The sequence below is a fragment of the Coturnix japonica genome, chromosome 6, assembly GCF_001577835.2.
Source record: "Coturnix japonica isolate 7356 chromosome 6, Coturnix japonica 2.1, whole genome shotgun sequence".
NCBI classification, from domain to species: domain Eukaryota; kingdom Metazoa; phylum Chordata; class Aves; order Galliformes; family Phasianidae; genus Coturnix; species Coturnix japonica.
In genome coordinates, this window is record NC_029521.1 from 14,351,152 (window position 1) to 14,373,531 (window position 22,380).

At 42.3% G+C, this 22,380-nt stretch overlaps 1 protein-coding gene across 5 annotated transcripts in view; it reads left to right on the forward strand.

Moving 5' to 3' along the window:
• The first annotated feature begins 2,432 nt into the window (after positions 1-2,432).
• The window catches only part of GBF1 (golgi brefeldin A resistant guanine nucleotide exchange factor 1), a 90,394-nt gene continuing 70,446 nt past the window's right edge, over positions 2,433-22,380 (forward strand). For 4 of the 5 annotated variants that reach the window (XM_032445431.1, XM_015866763.1, XM_015866755.2 and 1 more), the window contains exons 1-2: positions 6,148-6,253; positions 7,102-7,168. In XM_032445431.1, coding sequence (XP_032301322.1) covers positions 6,158-6,253; positions 7,102-7,168 — 163 coding nt within the window. In that variant the 5' untranslated portion in view covers positions 6,148-6,157. Of the gene's footprint in view, positions 2,671-6,147; positions 6,254-7,101; positions 7,169-22,380 lie in introns of those variants that run through there. The other variant, XM_032445432.1, reaches the window with a different exon arrangement.

The following is a 22,380-nucleotide window of genomic DNA, read 5'->3' on the forward strand; positions in this document are numbered from 1 at the left end:
GCCGAGCATTCTGAGCTGCAGTTCATATTGTCTCACCAACTGGAGGATTCAGTGCTGGAGAAGAGACCAAGGACTTCACCTGAGCTCAGGAGACAGATGTTACAACTACACATTAATTAGAAAGTAAGGAGCAAAGAAGTAAAAGCAAACTAAACCGAGACTGAATTTGGGCTGCATCTTGTCAGAGAGATGGGATATGCAGAATGGGGGACCACAAAGCAGGTTAGGAATGCTTCACTTTTTGCTGCCTGGGAGAAGTGTGTTCTCAGAGGAAATCCTGTCTGTTACAGGCAGATCCAGTCCTGCAGCTGCCTGGTTTCGCTGCTCTCAGATGGTGCTGCAAATTGGCTTTGCTGGTCATGATTTCCACCTTTGTGTCTTAACTAATCTTTTAGCCATGCTGGGTTCATGCCATCAAATGCTTTGAAGATCAGAATTGACACTGTGGTTTGGTGTCCTGGGCCAAGAGGTGGAGGGTGGGTTTGATGCCTTTGTGGTAGTCACAGCTCACACTACAGTGAGCTTGTCCAGCTGGCATTTGCCAAGTGCTGTGGGCTTCATGCCTAGGTGTATCGTGTAGCTGTAGCCTTGCCAAGAGGTGACAAAAGATATGACTAACTGAGGCTAGGTTGCTCCTGCCAAAAGGCATGGCTGCTTGTGGCCAAGCAGAGAACATGGAAAACTCTGGGAGTCTCGTGTCACTGGGAAGTGCTCCTAAGACATAGGCTATATAGAACAGCCAGGAGGATGTTTCAGCTCAAGGAGGCTACTCTGCAGCTTCAGTGCTGTGTTCTGTATGATTGCCAGAGAAGGGTTTGATTGTTCTTGAGTGTCTCAGTTCAGCTCTGCTGCTCCAGCTGTAGGTCCTGGCCTGAGAGCAGATTGTACCAGATGCAGAACATCAGTTTCCATTTGGAGAGCTTTCAGCTGGCTGTGGACTGGTCCCTACCTGAGCTTGCTCTGGAAAGGGGCAGCTGCTGGGAATGACTGCGACATTTATTTTGGATGCTCATCTCTGACGAGAGTGTCTGCAAGCTTCTGCCTTCTGAGTCAAACCCCTTCCTGACCAGATTGCAGGAATATGAGGGATTTGCATGTTTTGCTGTTCTGATCTTGAGTTTCGCTGTCCTGTGCTGTTTGTAAGAACCAGTGCCTTGGGAATAAAGTCTTTCCTATCTCCTTTGCCTGCACCCCCTCAGTGCAGGGTGGTGCTGGACTACCCAAAGGCTGGATGACACAGTGCCTGGTGCATGGGAGTGAACTTGCTGCTCCCAGACAGCATGGGGCTGCGCTGTATTGTTTTCTCTCCAGACAATGCAGTACTAGATTGTAAGTAAAAATGCAAAGCACACTGCAATGTTTGCTCTTTATTAATGCACTAAGATGCATTTGGGTGAAGCAGAAGGCTCCTGGCTGGCTTGGTTTCAAGCTCCGTGACAGGCTTTCATAAACACTTTGCAGCAGGAGGCACGGAGAGGCTGCAGCCCCTTCACTGGCAGAGAGGTAGGCTTGGCTGGGAGGGGGTCTGGCCTGTGCCACAGACAGGCCCTTGGTGGGAGGAGAGCTGATGGGTGAGTGGTCCCTGGGAACTTCCTTATGGCTGGTGGGCACTACAGGGAGCTTCTGCTGCTCCTGCTGCAGGGCAGGAGGAAAGGAGAGCGCATTGGCAAAGAGAAATCCTGCAGTGCCAGGCTTTGCTTGCTGCCCTGGGAGCTTTTGCAGTCTCTGCGCTGGGTATGTGACCACCTGTTTTGTAGCTGAGGAGCTAAAAGCTGCCAGCTGGGAAGCAGTACCTCTATGGACACAACATGCAGCTTCTTGTTCCACTTCTGAGGAACCTATGTGGCCGCTTACTGCAATTACAGCTTAACAGCTCTGAGCTCTGCCTGTTATCAGGTCGATAGCAGCTGGAGCAAACATCTTGACCTCTGGCTGACAGAGCTGGGAGATCACTGCGTTCTCAGCCTCAGACGCTCTAATTCTCGATCACCCAGCACTGGGGCAGGTTCGTGAAGGATGGGGCAGCCATATCCAGAGCATCCCTGCCAACACGGGGCCGTGCTCTTAGGAAGGTGGAGTTGGGGTCCACCTGCCAGTTGTGCTGGGCTCCCAGGCCCATCATCCCGCACACCGACCCGCCTTTAAAGCCCATCAGATAGCTACAGAGCGGCACTGAGTGCGGCCGGGTCCGTGTGGTGTGACGGGCGGAGGCCTCACCGCCGCGTAAGGCGGCCCGGCCCATAATGCCCCCCGGCTTCCCCTCAACCGCCCTTGATGCTGCACCCTGCCTCAATGCTCCCCTCCGATTGGCCAGTGGCGCTGCTAGTTCTACCTTCTCTGCAGCCATTGGCTCTCTTCCTCTTGTCACTGGATATCCCGCCTCCTCCGGCTTCATCCCGTGATTCTATTGGGTAGCCCGGCTGTCCGTCAGCCCAGTAACCAGGCAGCGGGTTGGGGTGCGCCGGTTTCCACGTCAGTGCGAGCGGAGCCGGGCCGGTTCCGTTTGCCCGCGGCCGGGAGGACCCTGTGTGCGGCCGCCTCGGGAGGAAGGGCCGGGCGGACAGTGGCAGGGCCGGGCCCGGCCCCCGCTCGCGGCTCCGTCCGCCCGACCGATGTGTGAAGCGGCCGCCGCCGCCGCGGGGAGCAGGCGCCGCCATTTTGGATGCGGGGGTCAGTGCCGGGCGGCCAGCGCCTGTCGCGATAGTGTCGCGACTCGAGGGCCGGGACCGAGGGTGCGGGCGGAGCCGGGGAGCCACGAGGCGGGCGGGGGGCTGCGGCTGGGGGAGCAGCACGGGGAGAACAGCGGGCCGGGCCCAGGTGCCGAACGGGCACACGGCAGAGCTGCTGCCGCAACCCGCGGGAGGCTGCGTGGGACGGACGGAGGGAGGGAGGGAAGGAGGGAAGGCCGCAGTGTGGGGTCAGCGTCATGAGCCCCCCGGTATCGCCCTTCGTCGCTTTGGTCGCATGAAGCGGCCGGAAGGGAGAGCCTCCCAGCACACTTCGTGCTTCCAGATTGGCTCCTCAGCTTTGACAGCCGGGCGGGAGGTTTCTCCTCGTCTCCCACCCTCTGGTTATCACAGCTCAAGGTACAGGCCTGTAGAAGCCGGTGTCACCTTTACCAGGTGTCTTTGCTGCCCTGCCGGTGCTGGCTGTGTTTCACACAGCACGTCTGACTGCCCAGACCTGCCGGCACAGGCCTGTGCCCTGCCTTGGCAGCAGTACTTCCAGCTCTCCGACCTTCTGTGCCTGTGATACTCGTTGTACAGCAGCTGTTATGAAAGAAAACAAAACAAACAAAACAAGCAACACGCCAGGTTTAACTTCCTGGTGAGCAATTTGTGTAACTGGCACGGGCACTTCAAAGGGAAGAAAAGGCTTTGCTGTCAGCTCGCTGCCGGGTGAGAAGCACTTCTGATCTGCTGGCTGGGAAGTGCTGTGTATCCTGTTGTGTCGCACAAACGGGACTAGGGCAGATGCCGTACTCCTGTGTGTGAGCAAATTTTGCTTAGTAAAAGCTTGTTCTTAAGTGCTACCTTTTCTGTATATATAATATTGTCACTTCTCATTACTGCTACTTACTGTAGTGATTTGAGTCAGTTAGCAATAGCTGAAGGCTAAAGTTTGTGACAGGGAGGAGTGACTTGATGGACACATGCCAGACTGTGTCACTCTTCATGCTGACTCGTACTTGATTTCCAGTGGAGTTGTGGATATTTCCCTGCAGGGGAAGGAGAGCAAAGACTTATGGTAATAGAAAGATTTGGGGCAGTATGTTTCAGGGCTGAGCAGCGGAACGTTCAGTGCATGTGTGAGATAGCATCAGCAGATGTAGATCTTGTCATTGTGTTGATGTGAAAGTTTAACCCCTGATACTATTTAAAGGGTCTCACAATAGCTGTCATCTCTGCCCATTGAGGGTTGCTGAAATGACACACGTGAATATTAGACTTTGATGTTCAATGAAATGCCAAGGTGTCTGCCTTGTGCCACTCTTTGAGTTCCTAACCATCCTGGAAGGTGACTGTGAATGATGACAGCTTTCCTGTTTCTCTGGTGGGCTGCTCTTCTGAAGTAGTTAGCAGTTAAATTTGGAGGAAAATAAAGTATTGCAGGATTGTAGTATGTTAGGAAGGCCGTATCAACTGACATGGATTTACTTTTATACCTTTGTTTGAAAGGATCATTATGTTTAATTTCACTGTAAGTGTGAAGGAACAGGCGTGTGCTGGAAACTTGTCTGTCCTTTCCATGTTTCACTGACTGGAGGTAGCACCAGGTTTGTGGAAAGCTGAGCATTATAAGCCTCGCTCATTCAGGGAGGAATGAGTTTAGGCAGCTTGTCATTCTTTATCCTTTTAGGCTAAAGGTAGAAGAAGAGAAATAGGGATACTACGGGCAGGTTCCCTAGTATGTAGAACAGCATTTAAGCTTTGGCATTGTTTTAAATGTGCAGAACTGCTGAGCATCTATGTGTGTGTGCAAGACGTGATACGTGTTTGGTGTTTCTTTACGTGCTTTTCCAAATCAGGTTAGGGGAGCCTTTGTTTCTGGAATTCTTTTCTGAATAACCTGCTAGTGCCAATCTGGACTGTTAGGCCAGTTCCTGCACTGTAAGGTATTCTTGTCTTTGCCCCTGACTTCCTGTGTAATGCTTAGGAGTACCGTTATTTTAAATAATGAAATGAAGTAAGAAATGGTGTTGCCGTAGGATTATTCACCCTGTTAAGAAGGTGAGAAATGGAAACCACAGATCAGGTGCTCTCCCTCGATAAGGCAACTTTTTACAGTGTTTTTCTTTCTTGTTTACAGAGTCCTCTAGCAAATGAGTCTATTTTGCTCTGAGGAAATTTGTGTATTTGAAGAGTTGTTGATAACTCAAGCATGTTAGTTAATGGCAGTTCATATCCAGTCTGCGTGCTCTGAAATTTATGCTGTGATGCTGCTGAAGCTTGGAGTCATTATGAAAATTCTGTCCTTCCCTGCTCTGCTTTTTCTACATGGGCAAAAATCCTTATTGTCCTTTGTTTCCTCCACCACAGTGGAACCCTTTGAGTGTGCTTGTCTCATCTGGAAGTGCACCTGTCTAGTTTGAAGGGCTGTGATTAACGTTTCAGCTGCTCTCCTATGGGCGTCCTGTTGGGATTTCAAACTGGATTCCTCATTTTCTTTTCATATCATCTGAAAAAGTCTCATGATTAGCTACAGTTTCACTCAGTACTTCATGTATTCTTGTACTTCGGACATGGTATCATCTGATCCTGGTTTCTTTAGAAGTCCTGTTTATTCTTTGTAAACAGTCATGTCTGTTCATTCCTCTTCATTCTTACTTGTTTATGCTTCTCAGTGTCTGGGTTGCAGTTAGAATAGAGAGAACAACCCTGTTGTAAACTGCTCTTTCTTTTTCTCAGGTCCTTAAAAAACGTTTCTCTTTTCCTTGTATGATTTTGCTTTTCTGGCTTTCTATCCACATACACCAGAGACTTTGTATAGGCCTCAGCCTGTATGAGTGTGAATGCCTGCCTTTTGCTTTCTCACTTTTTCCTCCCATGTCCCATCCAGTTTTATTCTCGTTTGTTTGTGGGGTTTTACCCTTGCTTTTTGTCCTTCTCTTTCTTAAAGCCTTTTGAATGAAGCAGGTGTGAAAATCAGTGTATTTTATACATGATGTTATTTTGTCAGAGTCCTGAAGAGCTTCCCTCTAGCTGTCGTACTTAAGCCACTGATGCTTATTTAGCAGTGCAATATTAGCACTGTGTTCTGTGTAGGTCTGCAGGACTTTGCGTAAATGCAGGAGTGAGCGTGGAGTTGCATTGTCATAGAGGCACGTCCCAGTTCCCTTACACAATCTTCCTCTGCACCTAAATGTACCAGGGGAAAAAATGAGGGCTGTGCCTTGATGAAGTTATGCTGCTGTTCTAACAAACAATCTACTTTGACCTTCTTGAAAATGCATTTTGTGGAAAAATACTCGTTTTGATGTCATCTTGACAAAAAACTTGCATGTTTTCATGTAGAAAACCAAGTTGTAGAAATGTTCTCTTGCATCTCTGTAGACCTTCTGCTTGACTAGATCTGTCTGGGTGTTTTGTCTGAGGAGGGGAATGATTCAGAGGACTGGAGATTGATTTGAATTATCTTTATTTTCAGGGCTGTCAAGATGGTGGATAAAAACATTTACATTGTACAAGGCGAAATCAATGCAGTGGTGGGAGCCATCAAGCGCAATGCCCGATGGAGCACTCACACACACCTGGTAAGTTGCCCCGGGTTGGTGCTACCCATTTGTGCTTCTTTTAGAGAAGTCCTTTTATTTTATTTAATATTTGCTTCTAATTTCGTACCTGTTCTGTTAAAAGTCATTAATACAATATTTCTAAGTCTAGTGACAGTGTAGTCAGTTTGTGGCTTCTGCAGTGAAGATGATGTGCCTGTGGTGTGCTGGATCTGTGGTGCACTTCAGAATGCCAAATGATAAGCAGATGGCTGGGATTTTGATTTGTCAGAGGGCAGGGCCCTTATTCCTTCTAACAAGCATTTCCTTGTTAGTGCTCACTGCCACTCAGTAGTAGGTGTGGCTGCAGATGTGCACAGCTTGGAGAAACTTACTTTAATAACGCGAAGATAAACTAAAGCTGAAGGATGCAGTTATTCATACTTTCTTCAGGTTTATTCGTTCTTTCTTCAGGTTATTTTAATGGCACCAAATGTCATTGTATTTCTGTTCCCATTACAATCTGCATAGATTAACATTATAGCAAATCCAGATGAGCCATTTAAATATGATATGAGATAGATCTGCTCTGAAATTTATTGAACAGTGGAGGGCTAATCAGGAATACTTCAAAGGACAATAAACCCAAAGTGGATTTCACTGTCTTGAACCTATTCGTTGACATTTGAGCTGTATAACGTAGGATGGTGCTAGAAGGAAAACAAAAATACACTTCTTGATTTTGATGGAGTAAATAATCTGTCAGTGATAGATCAACTCATGATACTCCCTGAATGTGAAGGTGAGGTCTTTACATACTGCTTATTAAGATGCATCTTCAGAAGTATGTTTGCTTCATTAATGGCTTCCTTCCTATGTAAAACCTGTAGGATGAAGAAAGGGATCCCTTGCTACATAGCTTTAGTGTCTTAAAAGAAGTGCTGAATAATATAACAGGTAAGCTTATACAGAAATCAACAGGTATGTGTACTTGCTTTGGTACGTGCAAATACATTTTTTCTTTCTGTCTGTGTGCAGGTGTGCTATTTTGTCTTGTTTACTATCCAGATATATCAAATAATGAAAAAAGGGCAAATAGGTGTATGCTTTTCTAGAGAAATAGTACCACTTGCTATTGTCTGGATGTATGCATATATACATGTGTGTATTGTGTGTGTTTATGTATATATTTCTGTGTCTATGTGCATGCTTTTTTCTTTATACTGATGCTTATAGTAATATAGGAAATCTGGAATATTATCATGTGTAATCTTGTGTTTTGTTCGTGCTTTCCAATCTTTGAACAACAAGAAAATCTGTTTGGCAAGGTGCCTCCCATTACCTGGTTTCTCCTTACAGTCTTTGATTTGTTGGGTTTCATCATTCATTACCAGTAGCAAGTGAAGAATAAAGATCATTTTCCATTTGGATCTCTTGAATCTCAGAGTAAATGGTTTTCTTTGTGACCAGTTGCACCAAAAAGTCCTAGGACTGTATACTGATTTCAGCAGTGGAGCATATGGCTGTGATGTTGGTTCTGACCAGGTTTTCATTCCTAGTTCACTTTCCTGTTTCCACCTAGATTTCCTCTATTATTAGTTTCAGGAGCGGCTGTTTAACCTTGGTATATATTGAGAGTCTGGAGGTGAGCTAATGCTGTGCTGCTGTTCTTTCCAGGGTTTCTTATTTGCAATATTTGAAAGTAAGGTTTATTTCTGATCCCATTATCACAGTGGGTGTTTAGAACAACGTTCAGCCTAAGTCTGAGATGGACTATTTCATTTCTGATTGTGGAGTGGGCCTGTTCCTATGTCAGTGCTGAGCCTTGATTCCCTTTAGAAGAAAATTTACTAGAACATCCAGAATCTTTGTTCTGGATGCTCCCTCCACAGACTAAATGACACACTGGATTTATGTGTTTTTGTAAGTTCAGTCATATTCTGTACGATGTGCATACAGTCTCCAAAGTTGTCTTGGGAGGATGATTTCCTGGCACTAATCTCTTCCTTCTGTGAGATGAAGTTCTCTTGAAGATGTGACTCTTGAAATTCTTTGCCCTGCAAATACCACTTCATATCAAGAAGACGAGGAGATGTCAGGTTGCTTGATTAAATGCAATGTGAATAAATATCAGGGGTTGGCTATTTATCTGTAGAACCTGGATGCAATATGTTGTTGACTTGGGAGAAAATGCAAGCCAAAGATCTGCTTGTATTAGAGAAAGCAAAGTTTAATGTACTGAGAGACTTAGAGACTCTGCGAGTTCACTCATCACTTAAGTGAGGTTTACACTGAACTGGTAATTGCTTATGTGTGATAATGATCGTAGCATGGTGGTTTGATTACATAGGGTTCTTTTAAATAGGTAATTCCAGCTTCAACAACTGCTATTTTCAGACCAGTGGCTTGAGGTAGGACATCACTGGTGTGCTTTATGTTTTTTTCCACTTTTAGGCATGAGCCAGTTTCCAAGCAGTACTTTGATACAGAACCTCCTGCCTCATCCTTCAGGCAATGAAAAGTCCAAACTTTAGTTTTTTCTTATTTTTTTTCTTTTCCCCTCGACCTTCCTTTCATGTCTCTTTCATTAGCTCATGGAAACGCATTGCTTTTATATTTAAATTTATTCAAGCTGTAATCTTTGACATTTGAGTTAGCTTTTAGTACAATTTTGCATTTATAGTAATATATATTATGTATTTTCTCAATCCCCCAAGAACCCATTTTAATCTGTTCCGGATGCAAATTTCAGGCTGCCTTGTCCCATCTCCCCTCTTGCTCTCGCCCCCCCTTCCCCTCCCCCATGGAGCATGTTTGATCAGGTGTGGCAGGAATATCCACTGTCAAGCTGCGCCCTTTATATTAGTCAATATTATCCTTCCTTCCCTCCCACTCCCTTCATTCTCCTCTGGGCTTTACCAGTTGATTTATAATTTTGGAATTCTCATCGGAGTCTGTAATACAGTTTGTTCATTATTTAACCAAAACCTGTTTAATGAGCAAAGAGAGGCAATGTAAATGTTAGGCATGTTGCAGTGGAGTACCTTTTGTTCTCCTCTGAGCTAGTGGGTATTAACTCTGTCATGACTGTGGTGCTGAAATGCCCTGGTCAAGGGTATATAGATGCACTGTATACCTCCTGCAGCTAAAAATACCCATTTCAAAGTGTTGTTCCACAAGAATAACTAAATTAACAAATGTTTTATTTGATTTACCAAAACCAGTAAGTCCTTGCCTGCATCCACTTAGTGGTATCCTGTCCCACTGTAATATCTGAACGGACACTTGAAGGAAACATCTAGAGAAGGTGTTCTTGCTCAGCACAAACAATCCCATGGTTATGGTAAGAATAACTTCTGTGATTCAGTGCACCTAGTGAAAGGCCTTGGACTCATGGGGAATAACGAGGCCTTTAAAAGTTCTTACAGAGAAAGTTGATTTCTGTCGCAACTTAATGCAGATTTATAAAAGAAAATGAACGTCTGTTCTGATCCCATCTTGTTTTTTTGATGCCATTTTAATACGTGCTGCGTATATTTCAGTTATTATTTATAGCAGTTGCATGGAAAATAGAAAAATAGATGTACTTTCATCTTGAGTGTATTCATGGGTATTCATCATTCCCAAATAAATGTAATAGTTAAATGCTTGTACTAGGATGAGCACTGTAACTGTGCCTGTTATGGTATCTTATATTTCCATTGCTTAGTTAAACCACAGATCAGTGTCCTCAGTTATGACTGCATGCAAACAATGAGTATTGAGCTTCGTCCATGCTTGCAAAATCAGAATAAAACTATGTTTTAAAGATTATTTTAAAATCAGTGGAAGCTGTAGAATTGATAGACATTTGTATCTAGGGTTTTTGCCACCACAACTTTAATTTCACTGCTTTTCAAGGTATAATCAATAGTCTAGAAGATGTGTCTGGATGTTGGAGTCTTTTTGTGCTGTCAGTTTTGTTATGGTTTTAGGTCAACAAAAGGAAACTTCTTTTTGACATCCAGTGGTAACAAAGTATCTTCACTTTCCTGAGTGTTTCAGTGTCAGGATGTGGCTGGGCTCAGTAGGGAGATGTCTAGAAACAGAAATCCATCATAAGCCTCTTTTTGTATGATCTGTTAAGGACTGAGTTTACGTAAATCTTGCTGTGGCTGTTGAAGTCTTCAAACCATTCCTATATGATGTGTAGGTAAAAGCAGGTACATCTGTAGCGCTTCGCCCTGATTGGAAGGATGAGTCAGTAAGCAGGATTGTCATGACTGAATTACTGCTGGCTGGTGTGTAGGATGGCTTTAGGACAGCAGATGACTGAATGCAACAGCCTTGTACAAGTCAGCAGTGGGAGAAGCAGGTGTTTGTGGAAAGTGTGTGCATCAAGAGTCTATTTAAATAAGGTTTAAACTAGGTAAACACACCTGTGAAGAGGTACTTGTGTATATTTTAGGACCATGAGTGCCAGACAGGAAGGTTTGAGTCCTTTTATCCTCTGGTGGTTCAGAGTTAGTGCATTTAAACAGAAGCTGCAAAGTAAGCTGTTAGAAGCACTCTGATTTCATGCACATTCATGACATTTTAAATGAATGCTTGTACAGTGGGTTCAGAAGAATCTTTTCATGGCTTATTTCAGACAAGAAGCTGCTGCAAATCTCCATCTTTAGAGGGTTGGCTGGGGCATTAAGAGCTGGCTAAAGGTCAAATGACTGTAACCATAGGAGAACCTTTGCCCAGTGTACTGATTTAATATACTTGTTACTGTCGCCATCAGTTTTCTGGAATGTAGATTTGATTGCAGGCTCATTTTCTCATGTCTGATCTCTGGAAACGGTTTTTAGAGAAAATCTGACATCCAGATGGGAAAAAATACAGAAATTTTATCCTGATTTGGGATCAGTGTCTGAACTTTTCTTCTAAGATCTCAGAAATAGGTAATAGAAATAGGGGGTGTTCTCAGTGCAATTAAATGGACTCTGAGACATGTATTGCAGTCTGTTTAACTGAAGAAATTCGGAAAAATTAATGTTTTGTTTTTTTTTAAGGATAGGAAAGAAATGATATCATTGAAGGTCTGTAATGCTTGTAGTTCTTAACTTGGCTGTTAAGAGCAGTGCCATATTGCAAAAAGTGACTGGATGCACTAGCATATAGCGAATGCTGATTGTCTGTATCTGTGTCCAATGGAAAGTGTGTGTGTGTGGGGGGGAAAATAGTAGGTTTTCTTGTGTAACTTACATTTGGTTGTACTTGTTAATGGGTGGCAGTGTGATTCTAATCTGTGTCACATGATCTAACATGGTGTACTGAAGTGGTAGTTTAGTTCCTTGGATATTTTCTCTCATCTTTTTTCTGTAAAAAGTAGGAGGTTGATAGTGATGCTCTTAATCTGATGCTTTGTTTGCAGACTGAATCCTGACTACTTGATTCTTGTGTACTGTATTCAGAATTGCAGGAAAATCTGTCATTTTAAAAGCAAGTTCTTAGTCTTCGTGAAAGCAGGCATCCTTCCAAGCACAGAGAGAATGTAAACCAATGCAGTATTTTTGCTTTGAAGCTGCAGGTAGTTCCAGGTGCCCTCTCTGCGAGAGGTGCATCTTCCTTCTAATCTCTTTGCAGCATCACATGCATGAAAGGAGTGTCTTATGTCTAAGGTCTTTGAGTTTCCCACAGGTATTTTCATTGATATCTTTGACATAGGTTTTCCTAGTGTTACTGGTGTAGTAAAAAAAACAGTCTCTTTCTGAGTGAATTACTCATTCTGTTCTTCTAAGATGGTTTTCTTGGAGTGATGTTAATGTGCCCTAGGAATGGGCAGCTGCACTGGAAGACCTGTGAGATGGAAACTTCTCAAGCCCAGAACAAACACTAACGTTTTAACTTTTCACTTAAGATTTAGTTTATTTTTGATATCAAAGAAGAAAAAGGAACAATATGCTTGATGAAAAATAACTCTTTAATTAGTATTCATGAAGCTTATGCATGCACTGGAGCAAGCATAGTAACCTTTCCCAAGGTTTTCCTGTTATTTGTGGGGCAGCATGTGTGCAGACTGTTTGGAGGTGTGGGCTTACTCTGATCATTGAGTTGTTCACTGAAGCCTTCAACATCGGTTTGTGAGTGAGGTGAGACTCCTGGGAAGCGGAAGCTTTTAACAGAGTAGATAAGTACGACTGAATAGGGCAGAAAGCGCTTGATAGTTTGTGCTGCAGCCCTAGTTTGAGAACTTTGTAGCATGTTTTATTTTGTGTTTTTGAGTTCTAAGAAACTTGCAGGAAAAAAATCAAAACAAATGGAGTGGCTCTGGGAATGTCTTTGGGAGTCTGGATGGGACAAACCCACAACTGAAAGCTGTAAGATGGTATTCAGATAAGGAATTTCTGCATTTCTTTTTAAGCCAGAACATCCAGGCTGACCCTTCTTCCTGTGCCACCATTTTGCAATACCAGTTTAGCCTCCTTTTAGTACAGTGCTTTGTGTATGGTTTAAGATGAGAGGTTGGACCTTGTCTACTGTCTGTGCCAAGGCAATGAATGGCAGGTACAGGCAGGAGGTGGTGCTGTTGGAAGGAATTGTTTCCTGACCCCTAATTCTTAAGGACCCCGGGATTTAGATGGACAAGCGCTCCTGGCTGTTGCTGGCAGAGTTCCCGCAGTGTGCTTGTTCTGTAACACCAGCCTTCTGTTACCTCTGAAGAGCTGCCACATGTGCACGGTGTGCAACTGACTCTCTCTTGTTCCACGCTTGTTGAGCAATTATTTTCCCACTTGTTGGGCACTCCATTATTTCCTTCAGTTACTGCTTCTGTGTGAAGTGGAGCCATAGAGGAAATGGCCTAATGTACATACATTAGTGGGCAATAAATTGCAGTTTGATTTGGTAGGAAGGCAATGCCAGATGCTCTGTTGAAGTTAAGGTTCCTCTTAAGTCATCCATGGAGATTTTGTTCTGGTTGTTTTTGATGTACTGTCTTTGTGGATTGTGCTATCTTTGTGGTCGCTTGAGACCAGTTAAAAGTGGCTGTGGCCAATTAAGAGACAGTAAGGCTACTTACATGGTAGTAAAAGTCCTCTGGAAGCAGAAATAGATGTGAAATTGTTGAATTCTAGTAGGACTTTATTAAATACATAGCTCTTCTCCTGCTATGGAAGCTGTCCTTCTGTTTTCTTTCCCCTTTCATCCCTAAACTGCCATCATCTGACCTGTTAAAAGAGTGGCTTGAAGGTTATTAGCTTCAGGGAACCAAAACTTGCATCAGAAAGCACAGGTGCATATTTATGTTGTTAGGTAATATGTGGTTGGACTTCCAAGTCTTGGTCATACGTACACAGTGTACATACCAAAACATACCTCACCTCAGAAAGTTTGTATCTTTAGAAGGTGGAAGCAGAAAGAAGTCATTAAGTACATAAAGGTTTCAAGCACTCAAGGGTTTTTCTTAGTGACTACCTCAATTTCTCCTTCAAACAAACCATCGTTGGCTGACCCCTAATAAGGCTTGTAACAAGAAGTGAATTTGAAGGGGTTTGAGATTTGAAAGAATAAGACATCGGGCAAAGTGTTCTGTTCCTGGGAATGGGGCAGGGATGTGTGATCCGGTGCTTTTCTCACTAATTGTTGCGGAAGACAGAAGCCAGCAAAAGGGCTGGCAGAATTGGAGGGATTCAAAGGTAATATAAAAAGAAAGTAATGAATAAAATTGGTCATAAAATAGCAAATTAATGGGTTAGGGGATGTTAATAGTAAAATAAATGCAGTTGGCGGCTTACCCATTTGTTGATAAACCTGCTGTTTTTCTTTCTGAAGTAAATGTACCTTGTTTGCCTTCTCTCTCAGTGTTGTGCAGTAGATTTGCACTGGAGTGTTTTTACATGCACAAAGAAAAATGTTTTCTCATTTAGACCTCCTCGTTCTAAGTTGTGGAAACGAATGTTAACATTTCCAGCTGCATCCAGTCCTTCAGTAACTCCTGTAATCTTTTAGATAACATAAATGACTTTCCTTGCAACACTTCTAAATGTTACAAAGAACAGGAAGCTTGTCATATATTGTCTACAAAGCAGTGGCTTAAAGTAGTGGCCTATGTCTTAGGTCTTGTTGTGTGATGAATTCTGAGGTGAAGAGGTTGCTTGTCATGGATGAGTTTGAAATGTATTTATTTCATTGTTCATAGAATCATGTCTTGGGTTGGAAAGGATCTCAGAAGTCATCTAGTTTCAACCCTGGGCAGGGTTGTCAACCTGTTGGTGTTGCCAACAGATGCTTTCTGGGGGAAGTGCTTGGGAGTGAATTTGTTAATGCAGTAAAGAGAGAGATATTGTGACTGATTTCCTACGTGTAAATAAATTGCCACAAAATCTTAGAATATAAATGCTGATGTGACTTCAAAATGCCATTGTAAGTATTAAAGCAACCCATTCTTTCTTTAAACTCCTAATTAGATGTGCATGTTTCTTGGTTAGCTTAAGGGCATGGACGGACAGCCTGTATCATTTGAACTCCCTGAAAAGAATGTGCCTGAGCTCTTTGCATGGAGTATTTTGTTTCTAACTACTTCTATATGCAAGCACCTTGTGGAAAGGAAAGGGTGTATAGCTCGGGGAAAGCTGATGAGCAGAATACAACATTGTGACAAAAAAGCAATTGGAGTTGCAAGCAATTGCAAAAGGAAAGCATGTTAGATGAGAGTATGGACATAAGTGCAATGGAACCAAAGTTGATAGTGATGTTGGCTTTAGCTATCCTATTAAAATCTGTATTTTAATATACAAGTTTCATTTAGATAAACTATTTCCATGATACTTTATGCTAGTATATTTTGCACTGTAATCACAATTACATAACTGTAATGCTCAAGGGGTGCACTTGATTAATACTATTTAGCAGAATAGGATAAATTGTTCAGTGTTGGTGGTGCTTTGATGTAATCATCTGTCTGTATCCTATTATAAGCGCTGCAGAAGTTCTCATTTCCTCTCCTTGGCCTACTACCATGCTGTTTCAATAGGGCTAGCAGTAAGTTGTAAGCAGAGCAGTCCTTTTCTGAATGTGCTTGCCTTCTTTTCTGGGTGCTGGAGTTCTTGATGTATGTATTGTGGTATTGTTATTTAAACAAGATGAGAGACTTCAGAACAATGGTGCTAACTTGTCATTGAATTTAACTTAATTCTGGGAGAAGTTTGTTATTAAACTCCTGTTACTTTTCAATGAATTGTCATTTTTCTTGATACAGTGAAGAAATCTGCCAAGTGGCTGTTGAATTAGCTTCCATTTACCTCTTGATTTACTGCTTAAGTAATTATGTGGCAAACTGTAAATATATGAGGTATCGGTGATGTAAATCAAGATGTGGTTGTCATCTTGATCACAGTGTACTGAAAGAGAACAGTCTGAGCTCTGAGGATAGCCAAGGGTTGGGGCTTTATTCTGGAAATAAAAAGCGTGGCTGTGGTAGAATATGGTTGCTTATGTAAGCATCTTTAGTAACTGCACTTAGGAACTTGGATGTTCTTCAAAGCGGGATTAGACAGTTTACAGTGGCCTGTAATGGCTCTGTAGTAACTAAGATGGCTGTCACAGCAATTTAGGAGACGTCATCAGCTGGCTTTCACTTTAGTCTGAGGTTTTCCTGTCACTTGGAAATACTTTGTTTTGTCTTTTGTATATGACTTTGTTAAAACATTTGGATTTTTGCAGGCTGAAATGTGAATGTACTTAGTCAGCCTTAAGATCTAACGAGCACTATGCTTTTTACATCTGTGGTTCTCCTCTCTTAGATGTGTTGTGCCTCAGTCTGACACTGATACATGCAATGGGGAGAATGAGCTGGGAATATTCACCTTGGTGGCCTTTGTTATGAACACAAAGGTGTAGGAAGTACGTTTGCCCAAATATTTACTGGTCTGTTGTGGTCAACAGGAAGAGGCTTTTTCAGTTGGAACAAGAGTTGTGTGATACTGTGGGGAAATTAGCTTTTGCTTTAGTGAAGAGATACAGCAGTGCTGTAATGAAGGTGAAGTAACATTAAGCCATGGGCCGTTTTTCCAGAGTTGGATTTTTTCCTGTTGACCGTACCAATGTGAATGGAATAAACTTATGCTACCAACCTTCTCTGTCAGCACTGCTAGCAATCAGTCCTGAACAAAGGGAGAGCTCTGCTTGATGCAGGAGCACAAACACTTGCATCATGAAGGCTTCTGCCTCATTAAGGGCATAAAAGAAATGTCTGTGTTCAGTACAAAAAAGTATTTAAATCTATTTTATCAGAGTGTTGGAAACAGGAGAGGAAGAAATAAAAAGATCTGGACACTTCAGAATGCAGTAAAGTGGCTCTAACAGAGTAGTTTAATAATTGGGGGGGAAAGAAAAGAGTGTTTTCTTTAAAAGAAAAAGAAATTGCTTGAGAAATGTAAAATGAAGTAATGGGGGGAGACCATCATAGGCATCCTGGAATGCTTTCATGATTGTTTGGTAATTTTGTTTGTGTAAGAGGCAGCATCAACCTAAATTTTGCAAGCTGTTTATTCCCTTTCACTTTCAGTATCAATCCATTCAGAATCTCAAAGCAAAGTTCCTTTTCAATCAGCCTCCTTTAAAATTGTACAGTTTCATTTTGGGTGGCGGTTCTTTATGCTATTGGGTTTCACAGTCCGTGCTGGTCCTCGTTCACATGCAGCAGAGCCATGTGCTGCAGCGGAAGGTCACACACTCGCTTTCACTCCACAGGAGCAGCAGGTGATGGTACCAGCTGTTCACATCCCTGTATTAGATGCCTGAATTTGAGCAGCTGTATGAGGCTGCTAATAAACTCTAAAATGTAATGCAGTTCATATTTTGCCCACATTTCACTTGATCCTTCTCGGCACCAGCCAGTGTTTCTTAACATCCTTCAGTATCACCTCATTTTCTTTCTTGTCATGCTGGTCTCTATTCCTCTCGTATGAGGTGCCAGTCAGGTGCTTGAAAGTTAGATAAGCATTGCAGATTTGGAAAGCAAAGGGAACCACAACATAGTACGGTATAGAATTTAAGGAAGCAGAAATACCGTATCTAGGAAAAAAGAAAAGAAAAAAACATTTAAAATTTTTCATAGTTTAATGCTCTAGCAAATAATTGAGGCTGTTCCAAAGGATGTGGTTGTCTTTGAGCAGTAGGAGTGTTGGATACAATCCTAAGTGTTGTTTCACTTGTTCGTTTTAAATGAACTGCTATCATTCTGGGGAACCTTTGTTTGTATCCAGTTAGCTGAAGAGATCTTGTGTGAATCTGCTGTTAAAGGAAAGCTGCAATGATTTTTAATTCCACTTCAGGTAATAAAATTGGCCTGGCCGTGAGTTTTGGTATATCCACTGTTTATTTCAACTTGTGCTTTTTATTTAAAAAGCTTATTTGTGACCTGTTAGGACCCTCTGTTAAGCCAGTTAAATAAACCCCGAAAAGGTTGAAACTGCCTGTCTGCGCTTTCCAGAAAAGGGGAGGAGGGAACCAAAGGAAAGATATTTACAGTTCTAAACCCTTTCAGCTCCTCCATTCACCTTTCCTCCTGCATCACTGATTTAGCTCCCACCGTCTCTGGAAGAATTGTAATGCCTACAGCTGAGAAGCACCATGTCCCAATGACTGACACTAACACATAACAGAGTTCTCCTTCTAGTTCTTAGAGGTGACTTGATGGGTTGTTTCTGTTTGTTTGTTTCCCTTTGCCGTAATCTCAAAAAATGCACTTTGGAATTAAGGCTGTATAGAGGGAGGCAGAAGCTGTGAGGAGCATCTTTTAAAAGCACAGTGGTGAAGAAGACTTTGTACCTTTGTTCAAAAGAATTTCAGGGAACGTAATTATATTGGCTCGTGCTGCATTTCTATAACAAGTGTCCCGTGAAACTGGAAACATACAGACTTAGATATGTGATTAGAGACCAGAAATATATGGCAGAATGTAGGAAGAATATAATGGTTAAAATAGCAAAGGGGCTTAGCTCAGAAGAAACAAAGCTAGCTTTTAATTAGAACCTGTTTTTGTTTCCTCCCAACTCACCTTGCTTTGACTGGTCAACATTTTTAAATTGAGCTGTCTGAACTAGAACTGATTTTCCTCGCTTGATCTGTGTTGCTTTCCTCGAACAAAGGCAGCACCATTTTTTTTTTCCCTGTGTGAGGAGCTGATTCTCCCATAGCAGATTAGAGCTGTAAGCTCCTTGTTTAGTGTCAAGCCTTTTTACAGACGGCCTTACAATGCTTTCTAGACAACCAGTATTAATTGGTTGAAACAACCAGTTATTTTTAACTGCGTGCTTCAGATTTTTTTTCTACTATTCAGGTGTCTCTATCAGCCATAAAGAAAGCAGTTGAAGTAAATAGCTGTATCAAATGAAGCACCGCTTGTCCCCACGACTGCTTCCAAAATAAGCTGAGAATAATGCTTTACACGTTTTTTTTCTCCTTTAACTCAAAAGGCAAGCAGCAGAGGAAGCATGGATTAACATCTAGTGATTTCTAGGAGCCGTGCTCTGCCCGGATTCCTCTGCGCTTGGGCTGACTGACAGCGACATGTGGCTCAAGTGCATCTGGAAATATATCACCGGCAAAATTTGCTTGGGTAAATATAGCAGGAACGGGTTGTCAGGGCAGGAGACAGATTGTTCTGGGAAAGGAAGTGTTGTCTGCCTTTCGTCTGAATAACTATTTCCTATATTTCTGAGATTTATCTTTTTCTTTCAGTGTGCCTAAGGTATGAGCAGGGTCTGAGATATTAGCTGTGCTCTGTTGTTGTGTGTTCATAGGGTGGGAATGTTTCCAGACATGGTATGATCGATAGCAGGTATAGAGAACTGATGTGGTGTATCCTGTGGTGTTTAAGTAATGGTGGCACACAAGTTTGTTCTGGTGTAAACTCTTATTGAATGTAGGGTGGAAGAGATCTCCCTGCATGGACATCAAATACAGAAGAAAAGCTTCGAAAATTTTGGGATGTATTAATACAGAAGAATTCTGATTTACTTAGGTTAGCCCACATGGTTCCAGGGGGGAGGAAAAAAAGGCTGTAAGCCATTCTGGGATTCTTTTCTTTTGTGGGCAGTTGCTATTTAGAACATGGACCGGAGTAGGAAATGCCAATTACAAGGTTTTCTGCAGCAAAAGCTGACTGGCAAAGGGATAAAGCTTCTCAAACCAGTGTGATAATGACGCAGCTCTCAAGGCAAATCGCACTGCTGACAAAAACAAAAGCAACAAGCCTGAGAGAAACAACAGTATTTAAAAAAAACAGCACAAAAAACACCCACAGACACAAACTCCATCTCTGCCATTTGAAGAGTATTCTTTGTAGTGCTTTCTGGTTTTGCTGTCTGCCTGCTGAAGAACCTAGGAAAGCTGGAACCCCTGCCAGGTCTGCACACACCATCGCTGCCTGTGAGCTGCTACCCCGCAGCTCCGCTCTGCCGCCCCGGGATGTGGCTGCGGCTGGGTGGGGTCAGCAGCCAACAGGTGCACCACATACCGCACCAATGCGGAGGCAGGGAATTCGTGCCCAAGGACACTGGGGGTAAATAACTGTGCTTAGAAAGAGTGTTACATGAATGCCAAAGTTTTCACAGTGCGGATGAGTCTCGTTTAAAAAACTTTCTGACAAAATTCCAACTAATAAGCTTCACTTTTATCCTTGGAAGAGCTAATTTGATGTTGGAATCATTGAAATGATTGATTTGTTGGAGGGTGCAGCTGACTTAGCCTAGAGGCTGTCCGGAATCTATTCGTAATTCAGAGTGCTTCAAACTTCTGCATGAAACCTGCATAGCTGAACAAATACCAGTTCTGTCCATCTATGCTGTTCTTCACAAATACATGTAAGCCATCAGGTTTATTTTATTATTTCCCCTGTAAACCTCAGCTGAAGGAATAATGGGTCTGAGCAGTGCTCTATCAAAAACCACACCACTAAACAAAACCAAAGCCAACTCAGTGCTTACCTTATTATTGTCCTAAAGACCTGTGTTCCTTCTCCTTATCTTATGTGTTCCAGTGTTGAACACTTGAGATTTAGTCTGCCCCCATGAAGTTCCTCTTCAGACTGACCAGATGCTGATCTCCCAAGCCTTTTCAGTGTAGTGTTTGCTTGTGTGTTTTTTGCCTGGCTCACCCTGGAATAAAGCTGGAAGGGCTGAACTTCATGTGATTGCAGGTGAAATATAATGTCAAACGATAGTCGTGTCATCTGGTACTGGGAAATAGTTGTTTGCTTTTCTGTGCATCAACTGGCAGTAGTATGTACTATGATAAACTACATTCTAATCATGTATTTAGCACAACAGCAACCAAAACCAGCATATCATATATGCAAAAGATTATCTTTGCTTAAATGTCCATTAGCATTTAATAAAAGAATGTTGTTCCTTACCCTGACATTTATATTTTATTTTAAAATGACAGAGTTCTGGTGTGAACTAAGGCAAAAAGCCATGATTGTCCACAGCATATTAAATAAATCACATGGTGATATTAAAAAAATAATTGCAGCTACTGAGGTTTGAATGAAATCTAGAAGGACTGAAGCAAAAGGAGATTAATTGCTGTGAGCTTTGGAATTATAAATTATTGCAGACTACGAAATGTGGAGTAGTACTGGGCGGTGTACAAGAAGGATGTTGGTTTGAAAATAAGCACGAGGAGTGTTTCTGAATATGAAGAGGTGTGAAAAGAAGGCCAAAATAGTCCGTTTTCTTTGTCTTGTTAGTGAGCAAGCTGACTGAATGTCTTTGAAGCAGTAGAAAATGTACGAGTGTCCTTTCACTTATTTGTAATCATTATGTATCTATTGCATGGAGTGCTCTGGGATGTTCAGTGAAGGAGATGTAAGTCAGAAATTGTGGCTGGAAGAACAACAGTAGTTAATATATGGTAGATAAAATTGGAAGAAAAGGAGAGACGCAGATCCAGTAATAAGTGAAAAACAATGCTCAGTCCTACAGTTCTGGAGAGACAGGAGGCTGTGGAGCTGCTGCAGTGAGGAGAGCAACTGGAACAGTTAAAATTCTTCTAGAGGAACTTGTTTTCCTGCATGGATTTCTTCCAGGGTCCACTCTTCCACAGTAAAAATTGCTTTGCTCTAATGTGTCCACACATGATGATTTATTCAGTGACTGTAGAATTGCTTGTAACTCTGATCTAGCTGTGTTGATGGGTGTTGTCACGTAAATAGGAAGCATTTAATCTCTGTAACTGTAACTATTTTACATTCTACAACAGTCTGTTGCAACTGTAGATAATACTGAAAGCTTACATAGTATTTGGACCTTATTTATTGGCAGTAAATGATGAATTGTTAACCTGATAGTGTCAGTTGTTTAATTTGATGGAAAATACAGCAGTTTCATGCTGAATCTTTAGATCTTACAAGAATACAGACAAGAAGGTGATGAATGGAGCAAAGAGGGGCGTACATGTAGGTAAACAGAATCAAATTGGGAACGTACTTACTTTCTTCTTAACTTTTTTCTTCCTCCGGAGCCCCAGAAGGGTGTTATGGAGATGATCATCACCTTTGTAAGGTACCTTAATGTCTGCTATTTTCTGAGCTGAAATTCCACTTTATAAAAATGGCATATTAGCTTAGCTTAATCTTTTTGCCCACAAACTTTAAATTACACATAACTTTATTAGCTGCAAGAGAGCGGTGTAAAATATTTAGGCTGCAGCTGCCTTATTGCTTTTGAGAAAAGAATGCTTTTGTTTAACCACAGAAAAAGCAGTGAAAGGAAGACAAAATGTGTGACAAGGACAGTGACTTCTGAAACATACTCTGTGCACATGTAAATGAAGTGCTATACTGCAAAAGCGTTGTGAATTTCTTGTAGTGTACAAGCAGTACTTAGGGCTAAATGCCACAGAAGCTGCTCTGCAAAAGGAGTATGATTTCCTACATCGTGGTCAGCTTGTTTTCTGTGGCTCTCTTACCATTCCTTTCTGTCATGCATTTCTTTATCTGTACCCATGTAAGCGCAGTAAGACCGTAATCTTTCTGTGTTAAATTTTACAACTAACGTAACTCTTCAATTGGAAACCCCTGTGTTTGTCTGACACAGTTCTTCTCACTTCCCGTTCTTTATGTCCCTTTGCACAGTCAGCACTCATGTATATATATATATATATGTATATATATATATATATATATATTGTTGGGC